The sequence below is a fragment of the Trichomycterus rosablanca genome, chromosome 20, assembly GCF_030014385.1.
Source record: "Trichomycterus rosablanca isolate fTriRos1 chromosome 20, fTriRos1.hap1, whole genome shotgun sequence".
In the NCBI taxonomy this organism is placed as follows: domain Eukaryota; kingdom Metazoa; phylum Chordata; class Actinopteri; order Siluriformes; family Trichomycteridae; genus Trichomycterus; species Trichomycterus rosablanca.
The window spans coordinates 20112265-20132651 of NC_086007.1; the positions used below are offsets into that span (position 1 = coordinate 20112265).

General features: G+C 41.3%; 1 protein-coding gene across 1 annotated transcript in view; it reads left to right on the top strand.

Moving 5' to 3' along the window:
• The window catches only part of supt5h (SPT5 homolog, DSIF elongation factor subunit), a 44647-nt gene extending 24261 nt beyond the window's left edge, over nucleotides 1–20386 (top strand). The window contains exons 18-30 of the mRNA XM_063016349.1: nucleotides 149–295; nucleotides 391–537; nucleotides 1920–2045; nucleotides 6257–6344; nucleotides 6449–6568; nucleotides 7969–8071; nucleotides 8173–8300; nucleotides 8387–8492; nucleotides 12491–12649; nucleotides 12734–12902; nucleotides 12989–13192; nucleotides 16148–16243; nucleotides 20021–20386. Coding sequence (XP_062872419.1) covers nucleotides 149–295; nucleotides 391–537; nucleotides 1920–2045; nucleotides 6257–6344; nucleotides 6449–6568; nucleotides 7969–8071; nucleotides 8173–8300; nucleotides 8387–8492; nucleotides 12491–12649; nucleotides 12734–12902; nucleotides 12989–13192; nucleotides 16148–16243; nucleotides 20021–20161 — 1734 coding nt within the window. The 3' untranslated portion in view covers nucleotides 20162–20386. The remainder of the gene's footprint in view (nucleotides 1–148; nucleotides 296–390; nucleotides 538–1919; nucleotides 2046–6256; nucleotides 6345–6448; nucleotides 6569–7968; nucleotides 8072–8172; nucleotides 8301–8386; nucleotides 8493–12490; nucleotides 12650–12733; nucleotides 12903–12988; nucleotides 13193–16147; nucleotides 16244–20020) is intronic.
• Nucleotide 20387: the final 1 nt, after the last annotated feature.

The window sequence follows — 20387 nt, forward strand, 5'->3', positions numbered from 1 at the left end:
ACATCTATGTGGTTTTTATATTATATGTTATATATTTATGTAATATTTTGTGAGATCTGAATGGGACTAGCAAAAACTGAGGCTGGACATACAGTATTGTAAAAATGCTATTCAGTTGTATTTTATTATCTGTGTGTTCCTGTTACAGCTTAAGGTTTTGCCTCGGGACTTGCAACTGTGCTCAGAGACTGCGTCGGGAGTGGATGCAGGAGGTCAGCATGAATGGGGGGAACTGGTTCAACTGGATCCACAAACTGTGGGCGTTATAGTCCGGCTTGAAAGAGAGACCTTCCAGGTAGTGTTTTATTTTATAGTCTTGTAATTCACCGTCTATAAAACATGTGATAGTAATCATTCGATCTGTGCTGTATGGGCCTTTAATGTTTTCAGGTGCTCAACATGCATGGCAAGGTGCTAACAGTACGTCACCAGGCAGTGAACAGACGGAAGGACAACCGTTTCGCTGTCGCGCTCGACTCTGAGCAAAACAACATCCACGTCAAGGACATCGTCAAAGTGATAGATGGACCGCATTCGGTAGGGAAATATCAACTAACAGCGTGCACCGTACATATATGGTGGATATAAAAAGTATACACATTTTGTGATGTAAAATTCAAACCTAAATTTAGGTTATCATGTCAGATTTATTTCTACCTTTAATTTGACTTGGGCTGGCACTCCGATATTGTCAATAACACTTAATGTAAATAAGGCCATTGTTTGTGTGTAAAGCAAAAAAACACGGATACGTTCCAACAGAGCGCCGCTTATTACTGCCAGCTCACTCGGCTACTGACGTAACAAGGTGCCTCTTGATGACATCATTAACATATGCCACTGATCTACAACTCATCTGCAACAGCAATTCAGAAATTAAAACACACTGATCTGCCGCTCAGGTGGCGCAGCGGTAAAAAGACACGCTGCAACCAGAGCTGGATTCTGAGTACATCGTATCGAATCCAGCTCTGCCTTACCGGTTCGAGGCCGAGTGGCTGTATGAGCAACGACTGGCCGGTTGCTCAGTTGGGGGGCGGGACAAAGAACCGGATGTGGGTCTCTCTCTGTCAGAATGCGATTACGACCTCTGCCGGCTGATTAGAGGCGCCTGCACAGAGATGAGGAGGAGTGCCCTTAGGGTGTGTGGGTGGCAAGAATGCATCCGGCTGCTGCCCATGTTTCGGAGGGGATATGGGTTAGCTTCGATCTCCTCGGTCAGGGCAGGGTTCGGCATAGACAGAGGATGCTCTAAAGTGGGTTAAAAAGGGAAAAATAAAAAAACACACTGATCTACTTCATCTACATCTAAAATCATCTACTACTGCCACATCTGAAAACACCGTTCAAACACAATAAAAATCGCTTTATAAAAAATCACTCACCTGGGCATGTTTTGGTTTTTAATATTCTAAAAACGTGACAGAACTTTAACGGATCTCAACTCCCTGTCAATTTTAATTAGTTTGATTGACATCTAGATCTTCCAATTGTAGCCACTTTGGACGACGCCGTAAACAAGCCAAAAATGCTGCTAAATGTTCTGTGTGTAAAAGTTAAAATAAAAACAGCAGTTTTGCATAAGTGTGATGTTGTAGGTTCTGTATTTATTCCTTTAGAATATTAGTTTCACTGTCTGAGCATTGTTGTTTAGATAGCTAGTTTAACCATGGTGCATTGAGACGTGTATTATTACTGCTTAGTTGTTTGAGAGGAGAAATGACAGTATCGGATTGATATCAGCAGATACTTAATTTGCATTTAAACCTAAAATGATATCAGTATATGTTCAAAATTGCTTGTATGCATCAAAAAATATATTTTTTTCTGTTTACTGCAGTTTACCCTTCAGTCTTTACTCTAAAGAGAGTGTAGGCATGATAGCTATAACTCATTATGTTGCTCTGTGTGTTTGACAGGGGCGTGAAGGAGAGATTCGCCATCTCTTCAGGGGGTTTGCCTTTCTTCACTGTAAGAAGCTGGTTGAAAATGGAGGCATGTTTGTCTGTAAGACACGTCACCTTGTACTGGCTGGCGGGTCGAAGGTAAATGCGTTGACATGTAATACTTTAATACTCCAATTATTTGGTTTTCTTCTACTAAAAAGAAAACAATGTTTGTTTGTTGCTTCCCCTTGAGGGACATGACGAGCTCTGGCAGCCAGGACCCAACAAAGTGCTTTGGCTTTGCATAGAAAGGAGGTTGGAGAGGCTCACTCCAATCAGTCGGCTATACGAAATCTCACCACACATACACACTATTCCCTAAATCAGGGGTTTTCAACCTGTGCCTGTCCAGGGGGCGTGGCATTACGAGATTTTTATTTTACTTCTAAAACTAAAACTATTTATTTTTCACCCACAGGAGACATATTTGATTAGTCTTGCTGACCACGCACGCACACACACACACACACACACACACACACACACACACACACACACACACACGTTTAATGTTATCCAGTTCAGTCTGAAAAAACCCTTAAAAATAGGGCTAACAGTGAAGATAAGTGACAAACAATGACTGTAGTTATAGGACGTGTGTGTGTCTTTAAGAGAGGCGTATAGTGGGAGATATAAGTGAGTCAGGAGTCGATTCATTTACAGCGATTCGTAAGTTTCTTTTCTCAGATATCTCTGCGTTTTTACTGTTATCAATGAATGTTGCGTTTTTAAATAAACACCAGCTACTGGAACATTTTGTGACTCTTTTGCCCTAAAAAGCTCAGACTTAATTAAACTGGCTGTTACCACAGAGCGGTAGCCGAGTCAGACTCATTCTGTCTGTGAAGCTAAAAGTTTTCTGTCAGTCAGAGCGGATGATCCCGAACTAACAACTTAACAATTGATGTACTTTTACTCTGCTTGGCTCTGTGAAGTAAGGTCGCTTACGATTTATGAAAGTGAACCACAAATTTATATAATGTGCTCACAGAATAGGATCGGGCTGTATTATCTTTTTGAAGTAATATTTTCGATCAGCAAAATTGCATCGTATGTATAATGTGCACAACATTAATTATGTTATTTTAGCTTGTCAAGAGCTTTCGCAATGGTTTCTGTGCGATGGTTGATGGGGTGGGGGAGTTTAGGCGCAAGTTCAAGTAGGGGGTGGGGGGAATGTAGGGTTTGCAGATTCGCGGTCTGCACACGGAGGGGGGCACATGTCCAAAAAGGTTGAAAACCCCTGCCCTAAATTGACCCGACTAAACCATATACACACCCCTAACACTAAAACATATATTAATTAATTGTCCTGCACTCAACCCCATAAGACAGAATCTTTTTGAAAGGACTCAAGATCCTAGACTCTCTACAACATCTAAATCTAAACACTTGCTGTTATCTCTGAAGCAAAGTATTGTTTCTGATGTTGACATGTACAGTGTATCACAAAAGTGAGTACACCCCTCACATTTCTGCAGATATTTAAGTATATCTTTTCATGGGACAACACTGACAAAATGACACTTTGACACAATGAAAAGTAGTCTGTGTGCAGCTTATATAACAGTGTAAATTTATTCTTCCCTCAAAATAACTCAATATACAGCCATTAATGTCTAAACCACCGGCAACAAAAGTGAGTACACCCCTAAGTGAAAGTTCCTGAAGTGTCAATATTTTGTGTGGCCACCATTATTTCCCAGAACTGCCTTAACTCTCCTGGGCATGGAGTTTACCAGAGCTTCACAGGTTGCCACTGGAATGCTTTTCCACTCCTCCATGACGACATCACGGAGCTGGTGGATATTCGAGACTTTGCGCTCCTCCACCTTCCGCTTGAGGATGCCCCAAAGATGTTCTATTGGGTTTAGGTCTGGAGACATGCTTGGCCAGTCCATCACCTTTACCCTCAGCCTCTTCAATAAAGCAGTGGTCGTCTTAGAGGTGTGTTTGGGGTCATTATCATGCTGGAACACTGCCCTGCGACCCAGTTTCCGGAGGGAGGGGATCATGCTCTGCTTCAGTATTTCACAGTACATATTGGAGTTCATGTGTCCCTCAATGAAATGTAACTCCCCAACACCTGCTGCACTCATGCAGCCCCAGACCATGGCATTCCCACCACCATGCTTGACTGTAGGCATGACACACTTATCTTTGTACTCCTCACCTGATTGCCGCCACACATGCTTGAGACCATCTGAACCAAACAAATTAATCTTGGTCTCATCAGACCATAGGACATGGTTCCAGTAATCCATGTCCTTTGTTGACATGTCTTCAGCAAACTGTTTGGGGGCTTTCTTGTGTAGAGACTTCAGAAGAGGCTTCCTTCTGGGGTGACAGCCATGCAGACCAATTTGATGTAGTGTGCAGCGTATGGTCTGAGCACTGACAGGCTGACCCCCCACCGTTTCAATCTCTGCAGCAATGCTGACAGCACTCCTGCGCCTATCTTTCAAAGACAGCAGTTGGATGTGACGCTGAGCACGTGCACTCAGCTTCTTTGGACGACCAACGCGAGGTCTGTTCTGAGTGGACCCTGCTCTTTTAAAACGCTGGATGATCTTGGCCACTGTGCTGCAGCTCAGTTTCAGGGTGTTGGCAATCTTCTTGTAGCCTTGGCCATCTTCATGTAGCGCAACAATTCGTCTTTTAAGATCCTCAGAGAGTTCTTTGCCATGAGGTGCCATGTTGGAACTTTCAGTGACCAGTATGAGAGAGTGTGAGAGCTGTACTACTAAATTGAACACACCTGCTCCCTATGCACACCTGAGACCTAGTAACACTAACAAATCACATGATATTTTGGAGGGAAAATGTCAAGCAGTGCTCAATTTGGACATTTAGGGGTGTAGTCTCTTAGGGGTGTACTCACTTTTGTTGCCGGTGGTTTAGACATTAATGGCTGTATATTGAGTTACTTTGAGGGAAGAATAAATTTACACTGTTATATAAGCTGCACACAGACTACTTTTCATTGTGTCAAAGTGTCATTTTGTCAGTGTTGTCCCATGAAAAGATATACTTAAATATCTGCAGAAATGTGAGGGGTGTACTCACTTTTGTGATACACTGTATATGTCAAATATGTGCTACCCATACTCTCAACCTTAAATGTCCTGTAGGGCCCCCACCAAGCCCCCTCTGCCTGCTCCCTGGACTCTGACGAAACAATACGTAATATAGCAAAGTCCACGAAACAGAATATGTCACCACTTGACTATCTTTCTTTATACAACACAACCAGACTCAGTTTCCCAAAACACAGATTTGTCTTTACGGACAGATCAAAAACAGAGACCCATGTGGGTGCTGCCTTTTTTTTTTTTACCAATGGCCACTGCAGCAGTATCCGCCTCCCACATCATGCTTCAATATTTACGGCAGAAACTCATGCACTCCTCTTGGCTGTCAGACATATAGTCCCCGTAAACTATATGTTACCTGTTCAGACTAAAAATCCTGCATACAAGCTCTTGAATCCATGAAGACAGACCACCCAATAGACAGAGAACTGCTCAATATGGACAAAGAACTTTACAGCCAAGGTTTTTCCATCTTCTACTGCTGGATTCCAGGTCACAGTGGCGTAGGAGGAAACGAAAAAGCAGACAGCCTGGCAAAGGAAGCAAAAAATCAAGACATTGCTTGGAAATACGTTCCCAGAACTGATGCTTACCCACAAATCAAAGTTTACTGCAGAGAGAAATGGCAAGAAGAGTGGTCCAGCAATCCGCAAAATAAACTACATGAAATAACTCCCAACATCGGTATTTCACACAATCGAGACTTTTTAAATACACAAGACCAGACGATTATAACTCGTTGCCGAATAGGCCGTACTGCCATCACCCACCGACACCTCCTGGTTGCCGGGCAGGCACCAGTTTGTCGATTCTGTGCTAACCCCCTAACAATTAAACATTTTTTTTTTTTTAGAATGTGCTACGGTTTCTACTATCGGAGCCATTTTTTACAGCGTCGAGAATATAAAAGTACTGTTTGAGGGGATTCCTCCAGTTAAAATTGTTAATTTTTTAGGAAGTCTACATTTAAAACAAATGATATGAACATGTAATATTTTACAGTTCCAAAAGCTGTCCTTGCCATAAAATAGCCAATACGTTGCTGATACGCCAATAAACCCAAACAAACAAACAAATGTGCTAAAGTGCATTATAAAGAAGAAATCTTAGCTTTTACAATGCTGATGTGTTGAGAAAATTGACCAAAAATAGCCAAATGTCTTAACATTTGGGTAATAATACCATATTAAACTTTTTATTCACATTTTGCTTCTACAGCCTAGAGATGTGACTAATTTTACAATTGGGGGTTTTGCTCCGATGAGCCCACGAATCAGCAGTCCAATGCATCCAGGAGGAGGAGGAGGTATGTGTTGTTTTTCTTCCCTAGAACTGGCTATATCTCTAAATAAAAAACACATACACAATTGTAATCAGTTCCTTACTGAAGATTATTATTTTTCCTTTCAGGTCAGATGCAGAGGGGAGGTGGCGGTGGCGGTGGTGGTGGCGGCATGGGACGTGGCCGCGGAAGAAGGGACAATGACCTGATCGGACAGACGGTTCGTATTTCCCAAGGACCTTACAAAGGTGAGTAATGTGCTGCCCCCTGTGTGTATTTGGACACCTGACCATGAGCTAGTTGGGCATCCCATTTCAAACACAATTGCTATCTCTGTGTGATCTTTTCAGCTATAACAGCCACTTTTCTGAGTATGTCTGTGGGAATTTGTTCTGATTCAATCAAGAGTATTTGTATGGCTGGGCACTGATGTTGGTCAAGAAAACATAGATTGATGTTTCAGTTCATTCCTAAGCTGTTCATTGGGGCTAAGGTCAAGGTGTTGTGCAGACCACTGGAGTTTCTTTGAACTAAGTGTGTCTTCACGTCTTTAGCTGAACGATCCTGCCATGAATGTAACCACATGACTGTGCCCATGGACACTAAGCAAGGTCTATAAAAGGCCTTCCCCAAATCGTTGCTGAATAAAGTTTATTTATTACACCTATTAGGAATTGTTAAGGCTGAAACACATACACTGATCAGCCATAACATTAAAACCACCTCCTTGTTTCTACACTCACTGTCCATTTTATCGGCTCCACTTACCATGTGGAAGCACTTTGTAGTTCTACAATTACTGACTGTAGTCCATCTATTTCTCTACATACTGTTTTACCCCGATTTCATGCTGTTTTTCAATGGTCAGGACCCCCACAGGACCACCACAGAGCAGGTTATTTGGGTGGTGGATCATTCTCAGCACTGCAGTGACACTGACATGGTGGTGGTGTGTTAGTGTGTGTTGTGCTTGTATGAGTGGATCAGACACAGCAGCGCTGCTGGAGTTTTTAAATACCGTGTCCGCTCACTGTCCACTCTATTAGACACTCCTACCTAGTTGGTCCACCTTGTAGCTGTAAAGTCAGAGACGATCGCTCATCTATTGCTGCTGTTTGAGTCGGTCATCTTCTAGATCTTCATCATTGGTCACAGGACGCTGCACACGGGGCGCTGTTGGCTGAATATTTTTGGTTGGTGGACTATTCTCAGTCCAGCAGTGACCGTGAGGTGTTTAAAAACTCCAGCAGCGCTGCTGTGTCTGATCCACTCATACCAGCACAACACACACTAACACACCACCACCATGTCAGTGTCACTGCAGTGCTGAGAATGATCCACCACCTAAATAATACCTGCTCTGTGGTGGGGGTCCTGACCATTGAAGAACAGGGTGAAAAGGGGCTAACAGAGCATGCAAACAAACAGATGGACTACAGTCAGTAATTGTAGAACTACAAAGTGCTCCTATATGGTAAGTGGAGCTGATAAAATGGACAGTGAGTGTAGAAACAAGGTTTTAATGTTATGGCTGATCGGTGTATAATACAAAACCACCATATAACAAAAAAGGATTTAGTTTAGTTAAGTGTATACTATAACCAGTCATTCATGTTTTTCTTTGTCTGATTATTGCATCCTCATTCAGGGTACATTGGGGTGGTCAAGGATGCCACAGAATCAACAGCAAGAGTGGAGCTGCACTCGACCTGCCAGACTATTTCTGTGGATCGTCAGCGTCTCACTAGCATGTACGTCATCACTACAAAAGTTTAAATAATGCAATAAGTCCGTGTAATTCTTCTGATTATTTGCATTTATTTATAACAAAATCTACTTTTTTTTTAATCAGTGGTGCTAAGAGACACGGAGGAATGACCTCCACTCATGGACGGACTCCAATGTATGGCTCCCAGACTCCCATGTATAGCTCAGGTTCTCGTACCCCCATGTATGGCAGCCAGACGCCCCTCCACGACGGTAAGACCTAGAGCGAAAACACTAGCAAACGAAGCAAATAAGCAGGCGTTTTGTCAGTGTCTCTTTAAATTGCTGTTTTGTTACAGGAAACCGCACCCCTCATTATGGCTCGCAGACCCCGCTGCATGATGGAAGCAGGACACCTGGGCAGAGTGGAGCATGGGACCCGAACAATCCCAACACACCGTCACGGTACTATTTGTAGTTTATATCCGGGGTGGGTGAGGAACCTTTTTCTCGTTTAGCGCTTTTCCACCAAAAGAACTCTGGTTCTTGAACCGGTTCTGTTCAGGTTTCTTCGAACCTTGGTGTTTTGTAGAGAACCGACCCCCGTTTCCACCAGTTGACTCGACTCATGGCTTGCAAAAAATTACTCGTAAACAATAAGAGTCCCTATTTGTGTTTTTGGTGGATTGTGCACGACGTTCACTGGTTATTCTCAAATTACTGCTAGTTTTTATTAAAGATGAATGAAACGTCGATCCGACATCATTCTGATCGTGTCATTTTCTGCTCTCTAATAACGCTCCTGCCGTCTTAACCCACGACGCACGCAATGGGCAATGTTACAGCCAGCTTCCAGCGTAGTGATGAAGCATCGCTCCCTACTCCCTACACAGTTCGAAGTTCACTTCATTTGAACATTGTTACCTTTGGATTGGAATCTCACTTAAATTGGTGGAATACCCTACCTAGTGCACTTCACAGGAACGATTGGGGTGAATGGAACGCTCCTACAGAATTAGCGCTAATGGTTGACCAATCAGACCTTCTGATTTAAATTTTTAGTAAGAAATGCTGTTATTTGCATTTATTCCGTTTGCGTCACACAGATGATGTGTTAATGAAACGCTTGATTGGCTTTCTAACGAGTTCGTGTTTTACTTCACAACCAGGAGAAGTTTGGAGGTTTTTAATTATAAGCACATTTACAAAATAACGGATTCTATTCCTAATGGGACACACGGTTATAAATTTAATAGCATCTGGAAGAACATACGCTGAGGTAAGCAGTTGTTATGAATTTTTTTTTGCTGTGTTTTGGATTTTGGTCGCTGTGCCGTGATTTATTGCACACTTTTGTTTTGCAATGAAAACAAAACGTATCAGTTTCAACAACAAGCCATGTTAAGCTTCATTTTTTACATTAAGTGTTTTTCATAAAGCACTCAAACCTCTACACTGTGACACACCCACAGATGATGTCATGGTTCGTGATGAAAAACTAAGTATTCTGTAGTGCCAGATTAGAACGCTAGTTCGCTCTCTGGAACCTATTTTTTCGGTGGAAACACGCGTCGGAGGAAAAGGGGTAATTGTGGACCCGAGTAATGAGAATGCGTGGGCCTCACACTACTTTGGACAAACGTACACCATGGTTTGATAACAATCAGAAGCTATGCTGGTGTTACTCACCTCATGTTTATCAGTTTGAGGGTTGAGAATGTTTGATCTTAAGCAGCTGTGGAATGTCTGGAGGCACTGAGAATGAAAGTGACATGTAGGGTGTGTTCGAATACCTAGCGAGCTCTCTACATACATCATTTTACGCTCCCTAAAAGGAGGCTGTCCGAATTCTTAGATTCCTTAAAATGCTGTCTAGTAAGGCACCTTAAATTTGAACGGTATTTTGACAGGATAACTAGGGAGCATCCGATGCTGCCTTAGTGGTGAAGGCAATCCCAGCATTCAGTGGGGCACCACTTTGCTGATCATTGATTTTTAATCTGTATAAACTTGCACAAGTGTTTTTATTTGCAAATTCAGGTGAATTTAACCGTTTTCGGTACATGCAGGGAGATGTTAGTTGACATGCTAGCGTTGTGCCACCTCATCCCATTGGTTTGAATGGCATATGGCTAAATGTGTTAGCTTAGTAAGGTCAAATAACCTGACTTATAAGTCAATGACTTACTAGAATCCTCTTTACTTAGACAGCTGCCTATGTAGGCAGTAAGACAGCAAGGCAGCTCACTAGTTTTTCGAACACACCCGTAGTTACACTACAGTGATACCTTGAAACCCGGCGTCAATTGGTTGTAGGAGTGGCGTCGAGTTTTAAAGGCGATGAGTTTCAAGGTATTATTTCTCATTAGGATGTATGAAAAACCTGTTAATGCGTTCCATGGTCCTGTACAACTGCATATATCTTAGGCTAATGTAAAATAATGGGGTTGTTTTTGACACTTAAACACTGAAAATAACACAACAATAACACAATAACAATAACACGTTGTGCATCATACATACGATATAATTTTGCTGATTTAAAAAGATAATTCAACCCGGTCACATCTGAGTCGATTCTATCAGCACGTTATATAAACTCCTGGTTCACTTTGGTAAATCGGAAGCGGTTCTTGCTGTACAGGGGTTGGACAAAATAACTGAAACACCTGTCATTTTAGTGTGGGAGGTTTCATGGCTAAATTGGACCAGTCTGGTGGCCAATCTTCATTAATTGCACATTGCACCAGTAAGAGCAGAGTGTGAAGGTTCAATTAGCAGGGTAAGAGCACAGTTTTGCTCAAAATATTGCAATGCACACAACATTATGGGTGACATACCAGAGTTCAAAAGAGTTCTGTGACCAAGACAGCAAGTCTTTGTGATGTATCAAGAGCCACGGTATCCAGGGTAATGTCAGCATACCACCAAGAAGGACAAACCACATCCAACAGGATTAACTGTGGACGCAAGAGGAAGCTGTCTGAAAGGGATGTTCGGGTGCTAACCCGGATTGTATCCAAAAAACATAAAACCACGGCTGCCCAAATCACGGCAGAATTAAATGTGCACCTCAACTCTCCTGTTTCCACCAGAACTGTCCGTCGGGAGCTCCACAGGGTCAATATACACGGCCGGGCTGCTATAGCCAAACCTTTGGTCACTCGTGCCAATGCCAAACGTCGGTTTCAATGGTGCAAGGAGCGCAAATCTTGGGCTGTGGACAATGTGAAACATGTATTGTTCTCTGATGAGTCCACCTTTACTGTTTTCCCCACATCCGGGAGAGTTACGGTGTGGAGAAGCCCCAAAGAAGCGTACCACCCAGACTGTTGCATGCCCAGAGTGAAGCATGGGGGTGGATCAGTGATGGTTTGGGCTGCCATATCATGGCATTCCCTTGGCCCAATACTTGTGCTAGATGGGCGCGTCACTGCCAAGGACTACCGAACCATTCTGGAGGACCATGTGCATCCAATGGCGGTGCCGTGTATCAGGATGACAATGCACCAATACACACAGCAAGACTGGTGAAAGATTGGTTTGATGAACATGAAAGTGAAGTTGAACATCTCCCATGGCCTGCACAGTCACCAGATCTAAATATTATTGAGCCACTTTGGGGTGTTTTGGAGAAGCGAGTCAGGAAACGTTTTCCTCCACCAGCATCACGTAGTGACCTGGCCACTATCCTGCAAGAAGAATGGCTTAAAATCCCTCTGACCACTGTGCAGGACTTGTATATGTCATTTCCAAGACCAATTGACGCTGTATTGGCCGCAAAAGGAGGCCCTACACCATACTAATAAATTATTGTGGTCTAAAACCAGGTGTTTCAGTTATTTTGTCCAACCCCTGTAGATGAGAACAGGAAACGTTACAGAGCCAATCGGAGGCAAAAGTTTATTTATTACCCAATTCGTTAGTTCAGGATCATCTGCTGAACTTTTAGGATCATCAGAAAACTTTTAGCTGCTTAGACGGAACGAGTCTGACTCGGTTACAGATCTGTGGTAATAGCAGTTTAATTAAGCTTTTTAATGTAAGAGAGTCACACAAAATGTTCTGTATTAGTTGGTTTTTATTTAAAACCACGACATTTAATTAATAACAGTAAACACGGAGAGATAACTGAGAAGAGAAACTTACGCTTCGCGAAAAATGAATCGACTTGTGAATCACTTTAAGCGATACAGTGAACAGATCATTTCTCTTAAAGGCACACACACACACACACACGCGCGCTGCTCCGGTTTATCTTCACTGTAAGGCTCTTTTTAAGGTTTTTTCAGACTGAACTGGATAACATGAAACCTGCGTGTGTGAGGTCAGTTAGACTAATGAAATATGTCTCCTGTGGGTAAAAAAAAATAATTGTTTGATGTACTTTATTTACTGCTAAATGTATTATCCATGTTCGATTTTACACTTTGTTAACTTTGGTTGAACTCTTTTCCTTCCAGAGCTGATGAAGATTACGAGTTTAGCTATGACGACGAGCCGTCTCCGTCTCCTCAAGGCTATGGGGGCACCCCTAATCCTCAGACTCCTGGCTACCCAGAAGTACCATCCCCTCAAGTCAATCCACAGTACAATCCCCAGACTCCTGGAACTCCAGCAATGTAAGTCGCTCGTTAAAAATGTATTATTATTGTTTTTTAGTCTGGGTTTATGTATGAACTTGTGGTTATATGATTGTGCTCCAGGTACAACACAGACCAGTACTCTCCATATGCAGCACCGTCTCCACAGGGCTCTTACCAACCCAGCCCCAGCCCTCAGAGCTATCATCAGGTGGCACCTAGCCCAGTGGGTTTCCAAAACACCCACTCGCCAGCTAGCTACCACCCCACACCCTCACCTATGGCATACCAGGTACATCACCTATCTGTAGTATATTACTAATGTATGAGCTGCTTCCCAAAAATAAAGGAATAAATAATTCTTGTTGAATATTTTAGGCCAGTCCGAGCCCAAGCCCAGTAGGCTACAGTCCCATGACTCCTGGGGCTCCATCCCCAGGAGGCTACAACCCCCACACACCTGGCTCCAACATCGACCAGACCTCCAATGACTGGGTCACCACGGACATCCTGGTGCGCGTCAAGGACACGTTTCTGGACAAAGCGGTCATCAACCAGACCGGTGTCATTCGCAGCGTGACGGTAAACACACATTTAATTAGTTTATTATTATTATTTACACTCTTTTACTATGAAACCAAACTGTTTCTGTCTTTAATTGGTGCAGACTGTGGCTTAGCATTTTGTTTGTTGAGGAATGTCCATAAAGAAAACGTAATCTGCATGGCAGCATGTAGTGCATAAAGTAATTATCTTTCAAAATGTGTCCGTACTGCTCGCCATTAACGGTACCTATCTCAAATTAGCTTTTGCCCGAAGAATTTGATGACTGCTTTGTTTATCACAATTTTAAGCGTGTCCAATTTTTACTCAATTTTGTTATGCTTCCTTTGTACTGGTGTCGACCCCTGCTCCGACTGAGGAGAGCGAACTGACACACGACACGTGCAGTAGCCGACTGCATCTTTCCACAGGCACGAGGAGAGTTAATATGCCGATCGGCTTTGTGTACGGAGAGCCACACCCCGATCAGCATTATCCCTCGACTCTGTGCAGACGCCATTAGCCAGCAGAGGTCGTGATTGCATCAGTTATGAGGTCCCTATCTGGCTTTTCCCTTCCTGTATAAACAAGCCAATCGTTGTTCATAGCTGCCCAGCACAGCCGGATGGCAGAGCTGAGTTTTGGACTGACGAGTTCGAAATGCCAGCTCTGGTGTTCTAGCGTGTTTTACCACTGCGCCACTTGAGTGGCTGTTTTAAAATTTTGTTTATTTATAAATAAACTATTCAACTATTTCCCATGTATTTATTTTTCTCGATGCAGTACCATTTAAGGGATTAAAGAGTGCTGGCATTCATCATTGGTTTTCAGCCTTGCATCTTACACACAGATTTTTGAATAACGTAATAAACTGAAGATGGTGAAACCCCTAAATTCCTTGCTATAATGAGATAAGAGACACTCTCGCGCTCTTCCAGTGTTTGCCCCCCACCCACCCCTGCTTTGTCATTATTTGCATTGTACATGCTGTTACACAGCCTAATTGGAATTGGATATCCAGTGTGTAACTTGTATGCTGTCACTGACTAGCTACAGGGGCTATTAGACTTATACATTTGGACAAAAAAAGCTGAAACCACTACAGAAATGATGGCTTTCCTGTGTTTTGATTGAGCTACTATGACCTATTTCATTGCTAGTTATTGCAACAAGTAAATTGGAGATTTATTGATTAGAAATTACCAGCCAATTAAATAATGACTGAAGTTTCATGCACATTTATGATTTGACTTTCTTTTGCATTGGTTATCAAAGACAATGGCATTACATTGGCATGGTTGGGGAGATAGAATTATCTTATACTTATGTCTGCTGTTTTAGTTCTGTCTCAGTGTTATTTTTAATATTAGGGGCTCTTAAAAGATTATAAAGTATTTTATCCACTGTGAAATCTCTAACATAAAACTCTTTTTACATATGTTTACACAAACTGGATTTTTAGGTCTGTGGTCAGGTGTTAACTACAGCATTGTGTGTGTGGACAGCAGAGGTGGAAAGAGTACTAAAATATTGTACTCAAGTAAAAGTACTATTACTTAAATGAATTTTTACTTAAGTATGAGTAAAATTACTAGTCTAAAAATCTACTCAAGTAAAAAGTAACTCATTTAAAATGTACTCAGAGTAAACGTTACTTAGTTTTTTTAACAGGAGAGGGTGACAAGTGGATATAAATCTCACAATAGTTGTTTTTAATTAAAATATAAGAGAAAAAAACATGTTGATACAACATTTAAAACATTTAGGGATGTGTAATGTGCAAACTGTATAACCACTAGTGATGGGTCGTTCGTGAACGATCCGATTCTGTTGTTTAAAATGAACGAAAGGAACCGAGTCAGTAGCGCCTCTCGCTGCCTGAACAAAAAAAATGAAGAGCCTTTTTTTTTTTTTTTTGAACGGCTCTTTAAAAGGAACCGAGCCAAAAGATCTGACTCCACATCGCAGAATTCACTGCAGCAGTTTCCCAGACGTGATTTTTTTAGCGTTATTTTTTACTCAGTAACAGATTTTATTTAAAATGTAGCGAATTACAATTCTTAATACAAAACATACTTAAGTAAAAGTAAAATTACTGGTTGTAAAATCTACTTTCAAAAGTGCAAGTACACAAAAAAACTACTCGATTACAGTAACGTGAGTAAATGTAATTTGTTCCTTTCCACCTCTGGTGCATGCATGGGTTACATACTAATATTGGGACACCTACATGAGCTTTTATGACGTTCCTCTCTAAATCCATAGGTATTAATATAACGTTGGTCCTTTCTTATCTGGAAAGGCTACAAGATTTTGGCCTATGTCTCAAAGATGTTGGATTAAGGTCAGGGCTTTGTGTGGGCAAGTTCTTCCACACCAGACTTTTCCAACCACGCTTTGTGCACTAGGGCACAGTACTGCTGAAGTAGAAGAGGGCCTTCCCCACTGTCCCCACAAACCTGGAAGCATAAAATTGTCCAAAATGTCTTGGCATGCCAAAGAATTAAGACCCCTGAAAAAACAACCACATAACATTATTCCCCCTCCTCATGCTTGGTGATGTAAGGCTTCCGTGCAGCTGCTCGACCGTGTCAATCCATGATGTAAAGCTCTATGAGCAGTTTTTGTCCTCATGTTAATGCCAGAGGAGGTTTGGAACTCTGTAGCTATCCAAGTCAGCAGAGCACTGATGACTTTTATGCACTGTGTGCCTCAGCACTTGACAACCCCGCTTTGTAACTTTACATGATCTTCCACTTCATAGCTGAGTTGGTGTGATATCTAAACGCTTCCATGTTTTATTAATACCACTTACAGTTGATCATTGAATATCTAGGAGGGTAGAAATGTCACAAACTGCCACACATTCAGTGAGCTCTTTAAAATGACCCATTCTTTCACAGACCCAATGTGACCCAATACTTTTGTCCATACCGTGTATCTTGAATTAATCCTGGCCAAGATAAATAAATGCACTTTGTGTTTTGCACACAGGGAGGGATGTGCTCGGTCTTTCTGCAGGACACAGAGAAGGTGGTCAGCATCTCAAGTGAACACCTGGACCCTGTGACGCCAACCAAAAACAATAAGGTACAATTTGTAGCGGCATACATTACTGTGGGAATTCTGTAGGTCCCAACACTACTGGCTACATTTTATTGACGTTTTGATAATATACATAATTTTAATTTATTAAATGTAGTTAATTGGCTAAGATCAGAGTTCTAATCAGAGTGCTATTAACCAGCCAGGCACATGATTGGCTACTGCGATTATAGCCTCTGCTGGCCATCCTAGGTATCTGCACATGGCTTGCACAATACGTACATATTCTTGCTGACTGTGAGAACCTAAAAAATTATTTTTAAAAAAGCAAATAAAGCACAAAATCATTATAATAACTTTTATTTCCATAAATGCAAATGCACTGAAAATACTACACTTTTAATTATAAATCAAAACATTAACAACATTTAGCCAGTTTGTGTTCATCCTTTACAGAAAGTTAAGAAAAATGAATATTAGGCCGTTCAAAAAAATAGCAGTGCCAGCTAGGGCTGTCGCGGTGAAAGAATTTCCCCTTGCGATATTCAACCTGTCTCAATATCGCGGTATGCGGTGATATCGCCATTTTTTTTTTTTTTTTTTTTTTTTTTTTTTTTTTTTTTTTTTTTAAATTACTTAATTAATCTGGATTTTAGAGCTATATAAACAAGCTTTATTGTTAGGCTATGATTCGGTATATTATTGCTTTATAATGACAAAGAAGAGACAGCTTTAAGACCAATGAAATGCGTGTTTAATGTTAAATACAGAACAGAGCAGGGATGCGTGTCTTTTCTCTATTAAAAAAGGTTTAAATTTAGCTTCTAGCCTAGGATAGATATACACTATGAAACGAAAAAAAAAAGAGTTTAGGCTAAATATTTTAAACGCACATCTAATCAAAATATGGTAAAAAAAAATAGAATAAAGAATAAAGTCTGTAAGAGTTTAAACCTGCGTTATCATGCGCGCTAGAAGAACCAACATGTTCATCTGATGTGGTTTAGAGAGGATCTGAGTGGGGTAGAGATGTTCCCGACGTTACCGATGTTGCACTAATACACGTGTACTGATCCTGCATGCGACTTTACAGATCAAAGCAAATCTAGCCTGGTTATTGCGCCACTATTAACTATCTATTTAGTAGGTATAATTAACATAATATATACTACATTTTAAGTTATTATTCGTTTCAATACATTTTTATTCAACGAAAAAATACATTTAAATCATTCCAGCAAGCCAGCAAGAGAATATTTGCAGGCTGCAATGCCATATTAACCGTCATTAAGTGTTTTAGTACGCCGAGGCTGTTTGAATATAGTCTAAATTACAAGTATTTTATTGAGTGTGAACTCAATTTGATTATTAATAAACTTGCCTATAATTCCTGTTGTGATTGTTTACATTTTAAAACACAAAGCCTGACACTCAGCAGCAACGCATGAGAACAGGTTGCGGGAAAATGTCGCTCCTAGCTCATTTTCATTATGAATTTATTTAACACTTATTACGCCCGATTGTAAGCGTATAAAACAAGATGGACCCTGCAAAAAAAAAAAAGTTAAGAAAGAAAGAAAAAACCTGAATATCGCGGTGATGCGGTTGCTTGGCATGCCCTGCGGTTGGCTGGTCTATACCGCGATATTTCAAAATTGCGGTTAGCGCGACAGCCCTAGTGCCAGCATTATTCTTTAAAAACTCAAAAAATTTATCTATAAACTGAAAATGTTTGAGTTTTCGCTTTACTTTAAATTACTGAACTAATATTTAGTGGCATAACAATTGTTTCCAAGATCTGTGTTGCATGGAGTCGACCAACTTCTGGCACCTCTGAACAGGTATTCCAGTCCAGGATGATTAGACTACATTCCACAGTTCTTCTTCATTTTTGGGTTTTGCCTCAAAAGAACGTGCTTCAGATATCAGCCCACAAGTTCTCTATGGGATTGAAGTCAGGGGATTGGGCTGGTCACTCTATTACCTCAATCTTGTTTGTCTGTAAGCAAGATGTTTTGGGTCATTGTCATGTTAAAACACCCATTTTAAGGGCATTTCTTCTTCGACATAGGGCAACATGATGATCTCAAGTATTCTGATATACAGTCGAATCCGGTTAATCGGACCACATCGGGACGCGATCGTTTTGGTCCTAATAACCGGCTGGTCCGATTACACGAACATGCCCTATGTTACAAGGAATGATAGTGGAATGATAGCTTTCTCGTGTAGACTTTAATCGTGATTGACAGGAGGGAATTCCTTGCACGTGTTGCCGGACACTCTTGTTTACGCTTGACTTCATTTCGCCGAAAAGCGGAGATGCAGATGGATCCAATAACCACGCTGCTGGCTACTGGGTGCTTCGTTGTGGGAAAGAAAGTGGTGGGCGTGTTCACCTCCCGCTGGTTTTGCTCTTGTCAACACAACTTTTCGGATTTCCTGACCTTTGATAAAAGCATAAATTCTCCCGGGGAGCCCAGGAATCCTCCCATATCTCGCTGACCCGCTTTGCATCCGCTCTAAGTGGCGACTTGTGGCTTCTTTTTCTTATTCGCTCTCACGTTCTTTGGTCCCATTAAACGGTATTTTGGTCCAAATAAGCGAATAACATTACACGTACATAATAGGATTTGTTTCGGTACTTTAGGATTCGGTCCGAATAAGCGACTGGTCCGATTAACCGGTGGTCCAATTAACCGGATTCGACTGTATTTAAATTGATCCATGATCCCTCGTATGTGATAAATAGGCGTAACACCACGGTATGAGAAACATCCCCATATCATAGTTTTGTACCACCATGCTTTACTGTCTTCACAGTGTACTTTGGCTCGAATTCATTGCTCGAGGGTCATCTGACATACTGTCTATGGCCACTTGACCCAAAAAGAACAATTTTGCTTTCACCAGTCCACAAATGTTGAGCCATTTCTCTTTGGACCAGTCAATGTGTTCTTTGGGAAATTTGAACCCATTCAGGACACGTCTTTTTCTTAATAACGGAACTTTGCAAGGAGTTCTTGCTGGTAAATTGGCTTCACTTAATCATCTTCTGTACTCACTGGGAACTTCAGATGTTCCTTGATCTTTCTGGAGGTGATCACTGGCTGAACCTTTGCCATTCTGGCTATTCTTTGATCCATTCGAACAGTAGTTCCATGCTTCCTTCTGCATCTTTCAGGTTTTGGTTGTCACTTTAAGGCATTTGAGATCATTTTAGCTGAGCAGCCTATCATTTGCTGCACTTCTCTGTATGTTTTTTCCCTCTAAAATCAACTTTTTAATCAAAGTATGCTGTTCATCAGAACAATGTCTGGAACAACCCATTTTACCCAGTATTTCAGAAGGAAACGTGCTATGACCAACCTGTGCAACATTTGCCACCCTCCTACCTTAAATAAGGGCCAAAATTTACACCCGTTCTTCTGCAGAATGAATGATTTCACCAATTGAAATCCTCACTGCTATTATTTTGAACAACCCCCTTTCAATCAATGCTTCGATTACTCAGAATGAACGGCATGCATGTCCTAATTGTTGGGTTTGTTTTGTTTTCAATACTCTACTACACTTTCAAGTAAATTATTTGCTATGTAGAAATAGCATTTCTACTAAAAACATTGATTTATCAAGTTAATGATGTTGGACTGCTATTTTTTTTAACACCACTGTATAGCAACCTAGTGGATTGCGTTTCCAGGTGTCAGTGTGAGAACCACAAAGCTTGATTTTTACAGCCACGTTTCGATTAGTGAATGTAAATAGTACATAGAATGATTTTCAGTGTGATGGTTCATCCTCTGTGTTTGTCTTGTGTAGGTGAAGGTTATTTTAGGAGAAGACCGAGAAGCCACTGGAGTTCTGCTCAGTATTGATGGAGACGATGGCATTGTACGAATGGAACTGGATGAGCAGCTCAAAATTCTCAATCTCCGCTTCCTTGGAAAACTAGAAGCGTGAGCACATGAACTCTAAATACAGTCGCTGAGCAGTGTCAAGACTTTTTTTGTTGTTATTTGTGGTTCTGTGTCTAGATTTCAATCAGAAAGTACTTAAGTTGATTTGCTTTTTACATTGTTTTCTCATTTTTTAGCAAGTCAGTGTTGTTTTAGTGGATCTTGATTTGATGTAGAGAACTTGATTCATTGTGAATAAATGTCTGGGTTAAAATGCTTTACACACTCAC